Source organism: Saccopteryx leptura, chromosome 2, assembly GCF_036850995.1.
Source record: "Saccopteryx leptura isolate mSacLep1 chromosome 2, mSacLep1_pri_phased_curated, whole genome shotgun sequence".
In the NCBI taxonomy this organism is placed as follows: Eukaryota; Metazoa; Chordata; class Mammalia; order Chiroptera; family Emballonuridae; genus Saccopteryx; species Saccopteryx leptura.
In genome coordinates this window covers 106344910-106359501 of record NC_089504.1, presented here as the reverse complement: position 1 = coordinate 106359501, position 14592 = coordinate 106344910, and the positions used below count along the sequence as shown (strand labels likewise).

Genomic DNA, 14592 nt, shown 5'->3' with positions numbered 1-14592 from the left:
TATTGAATTTGTTAGGAAAAAACTTTTCCTTAATTGTCCTCTTAAAGAATGAGAGGTTCTATAAGAAATAATTTTGTTAAGTAAAATTTTATATTTTTCAAGAATATTATTAGAATAATTAATTCAACTAATACATACTGTCTGCTGTATAGTAAAAAAAAAAAAAAAAAAGCTAAGAACACAAGGTTTCTAATTGAACACCCTGAGTTGTGATTCTGTTTACCCACTATCTTAGTGACCGGACATATTATTCCTGGTCTTTATCTCTCACGGTTATTGTGAAGATCATATGAAATAATCACGTAAATCACTTTGCCCAGTAGTGAAACACGGAAAACATTCAATAAATGTTAGTTTTCAAAAGATTGCTTATTTTTAAAAACTACCAATTTTTCAGGTAAATAAGATTTAGTAATAGGCCTTTATGGTTTATAGTCTGGGGATAACAAGCCCACTTTCCTAGCCTGGGTTAAAAGGCAAGGGGTAAACTCACAGCCATCCCCCCTCACACACGGAATAAGCAAATAAGATGTTTAGACTAAATATATTTCCCCATTGTGCTTGCAGGGAAGCTGTAATGCCGAAGAAACATGTTTTCTTCTGTAGAGAATGAATTCATTTTAACAGAGTCTGAATTTTAACTGGAGCCAGCTAAGTGAGGTGCATTGTTTCCCCTGAGTAATGTAGGAAGTAGGATTTCAAATATCCCAGTGCATTTAGAAGATATTGGCTTACAGGGCTTTAAGATACTAGACTTAGCAACAAATACTTGCAGAAGGGATTTGCAAATCTCTGTTTGACAGGACACTTTGACCTTCAGAAGTGTTCCAACACTATGAAGAAAATATTTAACTTGTTGACTCAGATAGCTATAAGCAGGTATATCAAGTGATAGAAACCTGATGGCTCCCCTTTCTTAGTTAGAGGACTAGCCACAATTAAAATAGTTAGATTATACCAAATTCAAAATTTTCAAGACATAATTATTGGCATGAATTTGCTAAAACATTCCCATCTCTAACCTTAAGCCCATTGGGCAGGTCTAAATTAATTACTAACAATATGGCTACATCATTTTACTATATAATTATGTGCTTAGGTTTAAGAATATGAGAAAATGTACTGAGTGCTTACTATAGGCTTTCAAATAAATTTGTCTCAAGAGGATTTTATAAAATAAATATGATAGCTACATATTATAGCTGGGGTAACAAATGAGCAGAAAAGCCAAACAATTCACTAAGGCTGTATTTATGGTAGATAGATCATCTGGAATTCACACCCCAACCCATTTTCCTATTTTACCTTCATTATTGAGTGCCTTCCCATTGAAGTTAAAAAAAAAAGAGAGAGAGAGACAAAAGAAAGAATAATAAACCTTCAAAGAATTAAGTAGTAATGGATATTTTACTTTTATCATTTTCATGTTTAGTTAAAATTAGCACTGGACATTGTAATTATAATACCAGTTAGTAAAAAAATTTCTCTGGAAAAGTATATTTTTGAAGAAAATTAATAAATAGGGGTTATTCACTTTTTCCAGATTCTAAAATATCCTTTTTTTATATAAATAAATTTTTATTTTAATGGGGTGACATCAATAAATCCGGGTACATATATTCAAAGAAAACATTTCCAGGTTATCTTGTCATTTAGTTCTGTTGCATACCCATCACCCAAAGAGAGATCATCCTCCGTCACCCTCTATCCAGTTTTCTTTGTTACCCCTCCCCCTCTCCCTCTTCTTCCTTCCTTCCCCCCACCCCCCGTAACCACCACACTCCTGTCCTGAATCATTACCAGCTAGAAGCAGTGGTCATTGGGACTCGGACATGAGCTGCAAAGTATAGAATGGTGACAACAACTCCAGTGCCATGAGGACTTTTCCTGGATGTGGACTTTTCCTGGACTCCTGCTCCCTGTGACAGCTCCTAACAGACTGAACTGTGGCTGGGTTGCATTTTTCAGGGATTTGGCATGGTGATGGGGCCAACTTGGTCTTGGTGAACATGTTAAGAACACTACTCTTTTATGGATTCTTGCAGATTCTAAAATATTCTAGAGAATCGTAAATTAAAGTTTGGTATTAAATAAAGATTAGGCAGATATATTAATAGAAGAGAATAAATAGTCTAGAAATAGACCTAAATATACAAAAAAATCTAGTATATGAGAAATGTGATATTTTGAATAAGAGGAAAGGTGAAGTGTTAAAAAATCTGACTATGTGTCACTTCAAATGGCCATAAGCAAACAAACAACAAAGAATAGATTTACCTCATTGTGAAAAATAAATAAATAAATAGGTAAATAAACAAATAAATAAATAAATCCCAATGGCTTAAAGATTGACATATTTGAAACAAAAGCAGGAAAACACATTAAAGTTTCAGAAGAAACTATGAATTAATTTGTGAAAATAAGAATATTGTTGCCTGACCGGGTGGTGGTGCAGTGGATAGAATGTCGGCCTGGGATGCTGAGGATCCAGATTAGAAACCCCCAAGGTCACTGGCTTGAACATGGGATCATAGACATGACCAATGGTCACTGGCTTGAAGCCCAAGGCCACTGGATTGAGCAAGGGGTCACTGGCTCGGGTAGAGCTCCTCCCACCGCTCTATCCCCCTATTAAGGCACATATGAGAAAGCAATCAATGGACAATGGACAACTAGGTGCTACAACTAGGAGTTGATGCTTCTCATCTCTCTTTCTTCCTGCCTGTCTGCATTTCTCTCTTTCTCTCCCTCTCTCTGTCTCGCTAAAAAATATAGAATAAAATAAAAATAAGAATATTGTTGACAAAAACCTTTGCATAAATGACAAAAGAAGCTATAATGAAGCCATAATGAAAAGAAAAAAAAATTTTGATTACAAAAATAAATTATATGAATGTAAGATAGCTAGCTAGACTGATAGATTCAAAGACAAACGACAAACTAAGAAGAAAAGTTTAATACATACTCTAATAGGCCACATATAACCTTTGATTTTAGTATTTTATTTAGAATAGGAAAATGGTATAATATAAAAAGTCAGTAATATAAAAGGTATTTGTAATGGCCAATACATAAGCAGAGAAACTCAAATTTACTTGAGATAAAAATAAATACTATGGGCCCTGGCCGGTTGGCTCAGTGGTGGAGCGTCAGCCTGGTGTGCAAGAGTCCCGGGTTCAATTCCCAGCCAGGGCACACAGGAGAGGCGCCATCTGCTTCTCCACTCCTCCCCCTCTCCTTCCTGTCTGTCTCTCTCTTCCTCTCCTGCAGCCAAGGCTCCATTGGAGCAAAGTTGGCCAGGGTGCTGAGGATGGCTCCATGGCCTCTACCTCAGACACTAGAATGGCCCTGGTTGCAGCAAAGCAATGCCCCAGATGGGCAGAGCATTGCCCCTGGTGGGCATGCCGGGTGGATCCCAGTCAGGTGCATGCGGGAGTCTGTCTGACTGCCTCCCCATTTCCAACTTGAGAAAAATACAAAAAAATAAATTAATTAAAAATAAATAAATAAATACTATGAAATACTGGCCCTGGAAGGTTAGCTTAGTGGATAGAGTGTTCCTGGCATGCGGATGTCCCAGGTTTGATCCCTGGTCAGGGCACACATGAGAAGTGACCATCTGCTTTTCTCCCCTTCCCTCTCCCCCTTCTCTCTCTCTCTCTCCTCTTCTTGCAACTAGTGTCTCAGTTGATTCCAGCATCAGCCCCAGATGGGGGTTGCCAGGTGGATCCTGGTACAGGCACATGGGGGATGTCTGTCTCACTATCTCCCCTCCTTTCACTTAAAAAAATACTATGAGATATTAATTTGTATCCATCAAAAGATCACAAATTAAAATATTTGATAATATAATGTGGTAGTAAAAGTAAGAGGAAACAGAATTGTTGAAACATTTTTGTTCAGAGTATGAATTGATATAACTAGAGAACAATTTTGGAATATATTTCAAAATTTGAGATGCATAATATGATTTGGAAATTTTATTTTTGGTAATGTATTGTGAAAATATGTTCCAACACACATGCAAAATGTTCATTTGTGTTTATTCAGCATTTTATAAAGCAAAATGAGATTAATTTAAATCTTTGAATATGACATGTTCAAACAATGAAATACTACCTGGCTCCCTAAAATAATGAGCTAAGTATCTTTGTTTAGTTTGATATGGAATGATACAGGTAAATGAAAAAAGCAATTTTTCAGAACAAAGTGTATATCATTCCCCTGTGATTAATTTTCTGTTGGGATATACAGAAAATTCTGGAAACATATGCAAGTACAAAAGAGTAGTTCTTGTTTCTAGGTGGTGGCAATATAGGCTGAGAGAACTTTCACTTTAGTTGTACACCCACCTGTAATATAGAATGTTATATCATAAACTTTGTATTATGTTTATGGTTAAAAAAAAGTAGTGACATTTAAAATTGAGTTAGCATTGATTTCTTATATATTTTTTTCAGATAATAACAACAGAGTGAAGCTGATAGCCGATGCCAGTATTCCAGGATCGGATTATATTAATGCCAGCTATGTTTCTGTAAGTTGCTATTTTTGTATATGTTGTATTTTTATACAACAGAAATATTGAAATTATATTACTCTTTCAACTATTTAAAACAACAAATTCATTACAACCTTGAGATCTCTCATTGGATCTTGAGGTGCCAGTTCCTTACAGCTGTGTACTCCCATTTTATAGATGGGGAATGGAGGCTCCTAATAGAGATTTCAATATTCCAACAATCATTTCACTAGTAACTGGCAGGTTACATAGCCGCTTGTTCTTTTTACTATTTCATATGCTTTTTCAATATATTCTTTGTGTACAACGAGTCCTGCCAGTATCTCAAAGAAAAATTAGTCAAATAGACAGTCATGTTTATATAATATGAAAATCTATTATATTTTTCTTCCCTTCTAGATTTACTTTCTTTTAAGGGGTCTATGATGCCATGTTCTTTTCCCTATCCTCACCTTCTTGTCGAATGTGAACTGTATTGTAGTTACTCAGTAAACATATTTTAAATGTGCCTGGCCTGTGGTGGCGCAGTGGATAAAGCATCAACCTGGAATGCTGAGGTCACCATTTCAAAACCCTATGCTTGTCTGGTCAAGGCTCATATGGGAGTTGCTGCTTCCTGATCCTCCCCCCTTCTCTCTTTCTCTCTAACTCTAAAATGAATAAAATTTTTAAAAAAATTTTTAATATGTCTTAAATGAACCATCATGGGGGAATCATGACATGCCTAGTATACTGTCTCACAATTACAGATAATAAATGCTTACTGAATTGGATTGAAATGGAATGAAACCAAGTTGTTAGGGATCTCTCTCCCTCTCATTCTCCATGGCTCTTTTGTTCTATCAATCCTCATCACTATCAGAGGTACATAGAAACCTTCTTTGCATACAAGATCTCTACCTAAGTTGATACATCCACAAAATTTCAGAATAGAAATTGCCCTTGTGGTTAATTCAACAATTCACCTTGGTATTCTAAAATTTCTGATAATTAGATGTTGCTTCTCTTGGCAATGTTTCATCCACTGCATTCTAAGGCATATGATTCTATTTCTGATCAACTCTTACTGATGTTTGTTTCTTTGATGAGCTCTATTCCTTATATTTTCTCCCACTGGGTTCAATTCTAATACATAGCTAGGTTTATCATCTTTATCATGGCGATCTTACAGATACTTGATGGTTTCTTCTTCTTCCCACACTCCTATAGGCCTTTTATTTTTTTCTTATTCATGGGCCTTCTCACCCAGGCCTGCCTTTCCCTTGGTTCCATTGGGGCTCTGTTTATGTAATGCTCAATCCTTTCTCCAACATCAAATGTAAGTGTTCTGTGTCCTATTACCTCCAAGACTCTGTTTGAGTAGGTGATTTATTCTAAATTCTATATTGGTTGACAATCTCTCCAAAATACCAATCATATATTGGGTCTTACTGTGAAAAGAATGTAGAATGGGAGAATTTAAGATTATTCAATAGGAAAGCAGTGTAGGGGGATTGAGGAAGTTAAGGCATCCTTTGAATGTCACCCTATTTTATGCTAGAACTTTAAATCTGTATTAAAAAACACGTTTATTATTATGATATATATTTTATCTATTTACCAAGTGATTGATTCTCTTGAAAATATAATTTTCCTCTAAAGATTTTGGTGAAATCCTGTGCTTACTAATTTTCATTGTAGCTTAAACTATAACATGTTGAAGTTTTACTTTGATTCACATATTGAGGCATATATGCATTTAGATATTTAAATTTAATCAGTGTTCTAATGATCCTATGTCTTGTGAAATCATAGAACAGGAAAAAGCAAATAGTTATATCAGTAACCTATAGATAGTACCATTTTTTAAATTTACTAATAAATAGATACAAATTAATATTTCACATCCTTTAATGCAGTGGTCCCCAACCTTTTTTGGGCCACAGACTGGTTTAATGTCAGAAAATATTTTCACAGACCGGCCTTTAGGGTGGGATGGATAAATGTATCACGTGACCAAGACAAGCATCAAGAGTGAGTCTTAGATGGATGTAACAGAGGGAATCTGCCCATTTTTTAAAAATAAAACATCGTTCAGACTTAAATATAAATAAAATGGAAATAATGTAAGTTATTTATTCTTTCTCTGCAGACCAGTACCAAATGGCCCACAGACTGGTACTGGTCTGTGGCCCAGGGGTTGGGGACCACTGCTCTAATGTTAACAAGATATAAGGTGACAGCATAAAATATGAATATGATTAGGAAGGACACCAGACAGTTTTAGTAGGTTTAACTGAACCACACAGATGACATAAGCAAAGGAATATATTCTTGAACCCCCACTATGACCTCTAATATTATAGGTTGTCAGGAGACAACTATGAGAAGATGATAATGCAAGATAAACAATACATTTAGAAATCTGAATATATATATATGTAATCAAATGATGTTATAATATAAGTCTTACAACAAGATCACTATAACCCAAATTCAATGGCATGCCTCATTACTGAGCTGCATGGTAAGCAGGCCCAAATGTAAAGCACATTAAGGCAGCTGTCAGTATTGGAGTGAGCAGTATATGTACTGTAGTCTTACTTTCAGGGAAGTCTCCTTTGCTTGAGATGACAAAAACAGATAGGAGTAGACAAAACCATGACAGTATGGTGGCCCTCACTTATCCATCTCCAAATTCAGACAGTCTTCACATCAGAAAGGAGTCCAACATCTCAGTTTCCCCCAACTCCCCAGTTTAGTTCCATGGCGCATCCATCTGAAAGTTCATGAACAGTTGTACCAGGAGCAAAAGACAGACTCCATCTACAAATGGATTCTGGATGCTTGTTTCTTCAGAAGCTAGAGGAAAGGGAAGGAGAATTATAAAGGGAGGTAGGGAAGAAAGCAAAACAACGAGTGTATGCTGATTGGAAAGCAAAAAAATGAGGTCTCAGAAAGGGAAAGGGGAGCACCAGCAAGTAGTCTGCGGGATATACTTCAAGGCTGGGGAACTCCAGGCCAGGGTCTGTAGCTAGATAAATATTCCATCAGTGTGGCCCTGGCTGATACGCTCAGTGGATAGAGTGTTGGCCTGGCATATGGACATCCCAGGTTCAAATCCCAGTCAGGACACACAAAAGAAGCAACTATCTGCTTCTCTTTCCCTCTCTCTCCCTCTTCTCTCCTTCTTCTCTCCCTCTTCTCCTCTTGCAACCAATGGCTCAGTTGGTTTCAGTGTCAGCATGGGGTGCTGAGGATAGCTCAGGTGGTCCGAGCATTGGCCTCAGGCAATGAGGACAGCTTGGTTGATTCAAACATCAGCCCCAGACAGGGGTTGCATGGTGGATCCCAGGAGGTGCACATATGGGAGTCTGTCTCACTCTCTCCTATCTTCTCACTTAAAAATTAATTAATTAAAAATACATAACATATCTATCTATCTAAATACGTACACATATACACCATCAATATAAATATTGCATCCCTCTGCCTTTGGGTGTTCTTGGGAATTGTGCTCCTGGAGCTAGGACTCACAGAGAGCTTGGAAAACTTTTATGAAGAATGGACTATGGGAGAGAGGTAGGGAGGAAAAGATATATTGCATCCTGAAAACAGCCACTAAGTATATGAATGAGTTTAGCAATGTTTTCAAGAATGCTAACAATGAAAACACTGTGTAATGGGATAAGAAGAAGACCCCAAACCCTAAAAATTATCTATCTTGTCAACTGGATGTCTGAAATTTATATTAACTTGAGAATAATTTTTACCATAATTAAAGATAGAAGATGGAAAGTTATGATACTGGCCTGACCAGGCAATGGTGCAGTGGATAGAGCATTGGACTGAAATGTGAAGGACCCAAGTTCGAAACCCCAAAGGAGCTGGCTTGAGCACAGGCTCATCTGGCTTGAGCAGAAGCTCACCAGCTTGAGCGTGGGGTCACTGGCTTGAGCGTGGGCTCATAGACATGACCCCATGGTCGCTGGCTTGAGCCCAGGGTTGCTGGCTTTAGCCCAAGTTTGCTGGTTTGAGCAAGGGGTCACTCGCTCTGCCGTAGTCCCCGAAGCAATCAGTGAACAACTAAGGGCTGCAACAAAGAATTGATGCTTCTCATCTCTCTCCCTTCCTGCTTGTCTGCCTCTATCTGTCCCTCTCTCTGTCTGTCTCTCTCTCTCTCTCTGTCACACACACAAAAAATGTTATGATGCTAAAAAAGTTTATGATGCAAAAGAGCAATAATAATATCAGAAATATCAGATTTGTTCCCATTATGAGAGAGTATTATACCTAAGGACATTGAGTCCCTGAAAAAAGTGACATGCAAATGATTGGGAGAAATATTGTGTACTGAATATATATTTCTTTTTTAGCTTAAAAAATCCTAAACTTTTACAATGTAAAATAATTTAATAGTCATATTTACTTCAACCAAGACTGGAAAAACAGAGATGCTTTAACATATAATGTATTTAAGAAACTCCAAGTGTTATCCCAGAGACTGTTACTGGCTAGCACTGTGATTTGCAAGAATCACTGAAAGTGCCTCATTATTCTTTCAAGTAAAATAAATTGCTTTAAATTTAAAATGTATATTATCTTTGCATAATACTCTATTCTGACTTCTGAGATAATTCTGATTTGAAAAGAAATTTTACCTTTTATTCCTATTCCTTAAACATTTTTATTTTTGGAATAGGTATAATTCCATTACTACCCCCTTTTTTTTTTTTTTAATATAGTACCTTTCTTTAAGAAAAACCCACAGATTCAGCTCAAGTTGCCTGCTTACATTCCAGGTGAATGGACCAAGGCTTAGAATAATTTGATAAAATGTACAACAACTGTCACAATAGAGTTTGAGACAAATCTCAGGTCTTACATTAGTTAAATAAACTTTTATATTACCCCACATTACTCTTTATCCTCTTCATTTTATTTTTATTTTTTACTTTTTTCTATTGCACTTTATATTCAGTAATATTTTGTATTTGTTTAAGGTGAACAGCATAGTGGTTATACAATCACATCTTTAAAAGTGATCCCCCTGATATTTCCAGTACGCACCTGGCACCATACATAGTCATTACAATGTTATTAACTATATTTTTGTGCTGCACTTTACGTCCCATGACTATTCTGTAACTACCAACCTGTACTTTGCAATCTCTTCACTTTTTTCACCTAGTCCCCCAACCCGTTTCTCTTCCCTCTGGCAGCCGTCTGTCTGGTCTCTGGATCTATACCCCACATTACTCTTGGATTAGAGCTCTGGAGAGCAACTACTAATGCCACAGGTTAAGTAGATAAGTAAGTTGATGAAGAAGAGTATGAAAATATCTGCAAAACCCATAAATATATGACAAAATAGTGGAATGAGCAAGAATGCCGGCTCTGGACTCATACCAACTGTGAAACCTTGAGCAGATTCACATGTCTAAGCTTCCTTATCTTCATCTCATAAATGAGGATAATAATAATACTAATTCACAAGGGTTTTATAAAAATAAATGAATTAAAATACTAACTATAAATTGGTTAGTATATTGTCTGGCATATATATATTAAGCATTTAATTAAGGTCCCCTTTATTGCTGTTTTCTTTATGTAGTCCTAAATGTTTTATTGAAAAGTTAGAATATAAGTTTTAAGAACAATTAGTGCCCTGGCCGGTTGGCTCAGCGGTAAAGTGTCAGCCTGGCGTGCGGGGGACCCGGGTTCGATTCCCGGCCAGGGCACATAGGAGAAGCGCCCATTTGCTTCTCCACCCCCCCCTCCTTCCTCTCTGTCTCTCTCTTCCCCCTCCCGCAGCCAAGGCTCCATTGGAGCAAAGATGGCCCGGGCGCTGGGGATGGCTCCTTGGCCTCTGCCCCAGGCGCTAGAGTGGCTCTGGTCACAACAGAGCGACGCCCCAGAGGGGCAGAGCATCGCCCCCTGGTGGTCAGAGCATCGCCCCTGGTGGGCGTGCCGGGTGGATCCCGGTTGGGCGCATGCGGGAGTCTGTCTGACTGTCTCTCCCCATTTCCAGCTTCAGAAAAATACAAAAAATAAATAAATAAATAAAAATAAAAAATAAAAAAAGAACAATTAGTTATATAGTATATCAATCACATTGTAAGGTTAAAATTTGATGTTGGAAATTTTTATTTATTTTTAAAATAAATTTTTATTAATTTTAATGAGGTGATATTAATAAATCAGGGTACATAGGTTCAAAGAAGACATCTCCAGGTTATCTTGTCATTCAATTATTATGTCTACCGCCATACCACCCTGAATGCACCCGATCTCGTCTAATGTTGGAAATTTTGAGTATCTAATATTACTTATCAGTCAAACTACATAATATTTTAGATCATTTTATAACTAGTATATTTCTCATATAATGCTCAATAACTTAAAACTATTATATATCTGTAAATATTGATGCAATATTGTATTCATGTCCTTCTAGGGTTACTTATGTCCAAATGAATTTATTGCTACTCAAGGTCCATTACCAGGAACAGTTGGGGATTTTTGGAGAATGGTTTGGGAAACCAGAGCAAAAACATTAGTAATGCTAACACAGTGTTTTGAAAAAGGGCGGGTAAGTTTTTTGAAAATCTTATTACAAAATGTTATTTTACAATTGTGTTATTATATGTGTGGCATTTTAGCTAATACTGTGACTCATCAATAAGGCAGTTTTAACTTAGTAGCAATAACTGTGATATATATCCATATAATAGCGGTTCTTATAACTAGTGATTTTCTCTGAATATAGATCAGATGCCATCAGTATTGGCCAGAGGACAACAAACCAGTGACCGTGTTTGGAGATATAGTGATTACAAAGCTAATGGAGGATGTTCAAATAGATTGGACCATCAGGGATCTGAAAATTGAAAGGGTAAAAATGACAGGGTCAGAAACCTGACTAAATATGAGTGCTCTAAATATCTAAAGTAAAATTAATTTCTAGAAATCTTTTTTGCAATGATACTTATATAGTCAACAATGCTTTCCTATTATTTTCTTGAACAGAAGTTTTGAATTGTTATCTGACTTTAGTATCTATGTCATTGCGCTTGAATTCCAAATCATGTGGCTAGTGTTTATATTAACCAATAAGCATCAAATTCTTAGGTAGATAAGGGAAGAAAAGGAAGAAACAACTAGATCATTAGGTTTATTTTATTTAATAAAGAAACTTTAATCTTTGACTCAAAGCAAGAATTTCTCAAGTCACTTATCTCTGTTTACATCCTAATAATTTGATTTTCTATTTAATTCAGAACCAATGCAGAAGTGATTGTATAGGATCCCACTTTATCAGTTACAGAAATTAATATAAGGATCTTTATACTTTCTGACATTAATAGAAACCAATACTGTGTTTTAAATAATCGGTGAATGTGTTTATGTTTGGGATCAAAATTGTTTCAAAATTTACTAGTCCAATTCTACAAAATGCTATGCTACATTTGAATATAAACTATATTGTTATCTCTTTGCAAGCTTTCATATTGTTTCTGTTCACACTAAAAGGCGATTTTCTTTTTGGTAGCAGTAATAAAAGACCCTTCTTATAGGATAAAAGAGAACACAGTTCTTCTGTATGGTAAACAGTCATTTTTTAAAGATCACCTTCAAAAGCTAAGATATCAGCTATCTTCAGCATTTATTGTGGTATTTAAATAATTGTATCATGCTTCTTTCACCTGTCACTTTGTTTAGCATGGGGATTGCATGACTGTTCGACAGTGTAACTTTACTGCTTGGCCTGAGCATGGGGTTCCTGAAAACAGTGCCCCTCTAGTTCACTTTGTGAAGTTGGTTCGAGCAAGCAGAGCACATGACACCACACCTATGGTTGTCCACTGCAGGTAAGAAAGATATATTGTTCAAACCTTATATGAGATACTATAAATAGTCTTTAAATTTAGTGTGGTCTTTTTATTATCATGATACCATTGATTATTTTTCTGGCAGAGTTAATGTAGATTCATTCCAACTTTAACATTTCAGATATTTTACTGGCCATTATAAATGAAGATGTAGCTTTTTAAAAGTTCAGATGGCAGAAATGAGTGATGAGTGTGTCTAAGAAAAAAAAAAGTATATATAGCAGCACAGAAATTTTCTTTTATTCTTGATTGGATTATGCATTTACAGGCTTTTTAAAAATTAAAAATTATAGGCCATCATTAATGTGAGTGTGTTTATGTAAGATTTTATGAATTTTATGAATAAACATCTGATCTTTTATTTGAATTGGTATTAGTATACTGTTATTATAATTCAAACATTTCTTTAAAAGCAAATTTCTAGACTGGAGTAAAAATGATAAAAGAAAATGAAGATCAAGTTAAATAACCAAGCCAAGTATAATTCCAAATTTTTACAATATTTTTGCTATTCAAATGTCTTCCTTTGACTTGAATTTCTGAACATGGTTAACAGACTATGAGTATAAATGAGATTTTTTTTCTCATTAAAACTCTTAAATATAAAATTTTAATACTCTTAAAAATAAAATTTAAGGTTGGTTAGTGTTCAGAGTTTTCCTGGACAGAAGGATATGACTTGTGTTTTCTAACATTATGTATCTAAATCAATTTCAACTTGACTCTCTTCAACAATTGGCATTAAGAGATTAGATAAAAAATGGGGATGTTATACTGTTTTATAATTCCACTTACATAAGATGCCTAGAATAGATAAATTAATAGAGACAGAAAGAATGGTGGTTACCAGGGACTTTGGGGAGAAGGAAATGAGGAGTGACTGTTTAATGGATACAGAGCCTCTGTCTGGGATGATGAAAAAGTTCTGAAAATTGACAGTGGTGATGATTGTACCAGTGTTAGTATGCTTAATGCCACTGAATTATGCATTACACATTGTTAAAACGGTCAGTTTTATGTTGTATGTCTTTTACATTAAAAACATTTTTAATTAGCAGTATCTTTTGAGCACATTAGTAATCAATTTGATCATTAATTATAATTCCAATAATTAGTTTATTAATAGTTTTTCTAATAAGTGTATATACTATAATTAATGTGGTTAAATAAGTAAGAAAATATCTATCTATCTAGTCTTTTTATTTTTTTTTAGGGGAAATGACTCAATATGTAATTTAAATGATCATACATCTTTCAGGAATATTTTGGATTCTTTTAGTTATAAGAGTAATACATAAATGCTTGCTCAAGATAAAATATCTGAACAATGTTTATATTTAAAAAAGCATATAGAACAAAAAGTAAAGGCCTCATTTTTATGCTATCAGTTCCATTTTTCCTTTCATATACATAAAATTTTTAACAAAGTAGTATATTGTATAAATGACACGACTTTACTTCTAAATTTAGTGATTGATTTTAAACTGGCATCATTAACAATTATAGATAGTAGTTGTCTTTAACTTCTCCGTATCTTCTATATACACTGCCACTGGTACTAAAACCCATCGGGAAAGGAAAGCCCTTCACCCTTGTGATTTAAATAAATAAAAGAGATAAAGGCGGGAAAGTATGCTTATATTAATAATCACCTTTAAATATAATTCTAAACCTACTAAACTTTTATCTCCAAATCTGACTTCTCACTTCAATCAACTATATATAGACTTACCTAGTTAACTTTCAATTCAGCTGACAACCTGAAAGACCAGAAAATTCTGAAAATTAAATGTGTCCAAAACTGATCATTTGATTCAGTTTCCAAACTCACTGCTTCTTGTCCTGTGTGTAAACAGCAAGTCTTCTCTGCTTGCTCCAGAAACCTGAACTCATGCTGACCTTCCTGTTCCTCTTATATTCCACATCCAATCACCAGTTCTGACTCCTGGCCCCTGTCACCTCTCCACTCCACTCCACTCCACTCCACTCCACTCCACTCCACTGTCCTCGCCCTGATCTCCACGCTCTTCTCTGAACATGTGGAACATTCTCCTGCTCAGGTCTGTTCTTAGTTCCTTCCAGCTGCCGTGCTCCTGTCCCAGATACCCACACGGTGCACTTTCTAACTTATTCAAGTTTGTTTGTGTAACACTATAATCCATCCTCTAGGATACAAGCTTCATATGTGTATGGACTTTG

General features: G+C 35.6%; 1 protein-coding gene and 1 long non-coding RNA gene across 3 annotated transcripts in view; one reads left to right on the top strand and one right to left on the bottom strand.

Moving 5' to 3' along the window:
* The window catches only part of PTPRQ (protein tyrosine phosphatase receptor type Q), a 270501-nt gene that overhangs the window by 246019 nt on the left and 9890 nt on the right, over nt 1–14592 (top strand). For both annotated transcript variants that reach the window (XM_066368486.1, XM_066368485.1), the window contains 4 exons: nt 4461–4537; nt 10959–11093; nt 11271–11396; nt 12224–12372. In XM_066368486.1, coding sequence (XP_066224583.1) covers nt 4461–4537; nt 10959–11093; nt 11271–11396; nt 12224–12372 — 487 coding nt within the window. The remainder of the gene's footprint in view (nt 1–4460; nt 4538–10958; nt 11094–11270; nt 11397–12223; nt 12373–14592) is intronic.
* Nucleotides 7058–14592, bottom strand: part of LOC136394785 (uncharacterized) — a 39985-nt gene continuing 32450 nt past the window's right edge. The window contains exon 4 of the long non-coding RNA XR_010749233.1: nt 7058–7363. This is a non-coding gene — a long non-coding RNA (uncharacterized lncRNA). The remainder of the gene's footprint in view (nt 7364–14592) is intronic.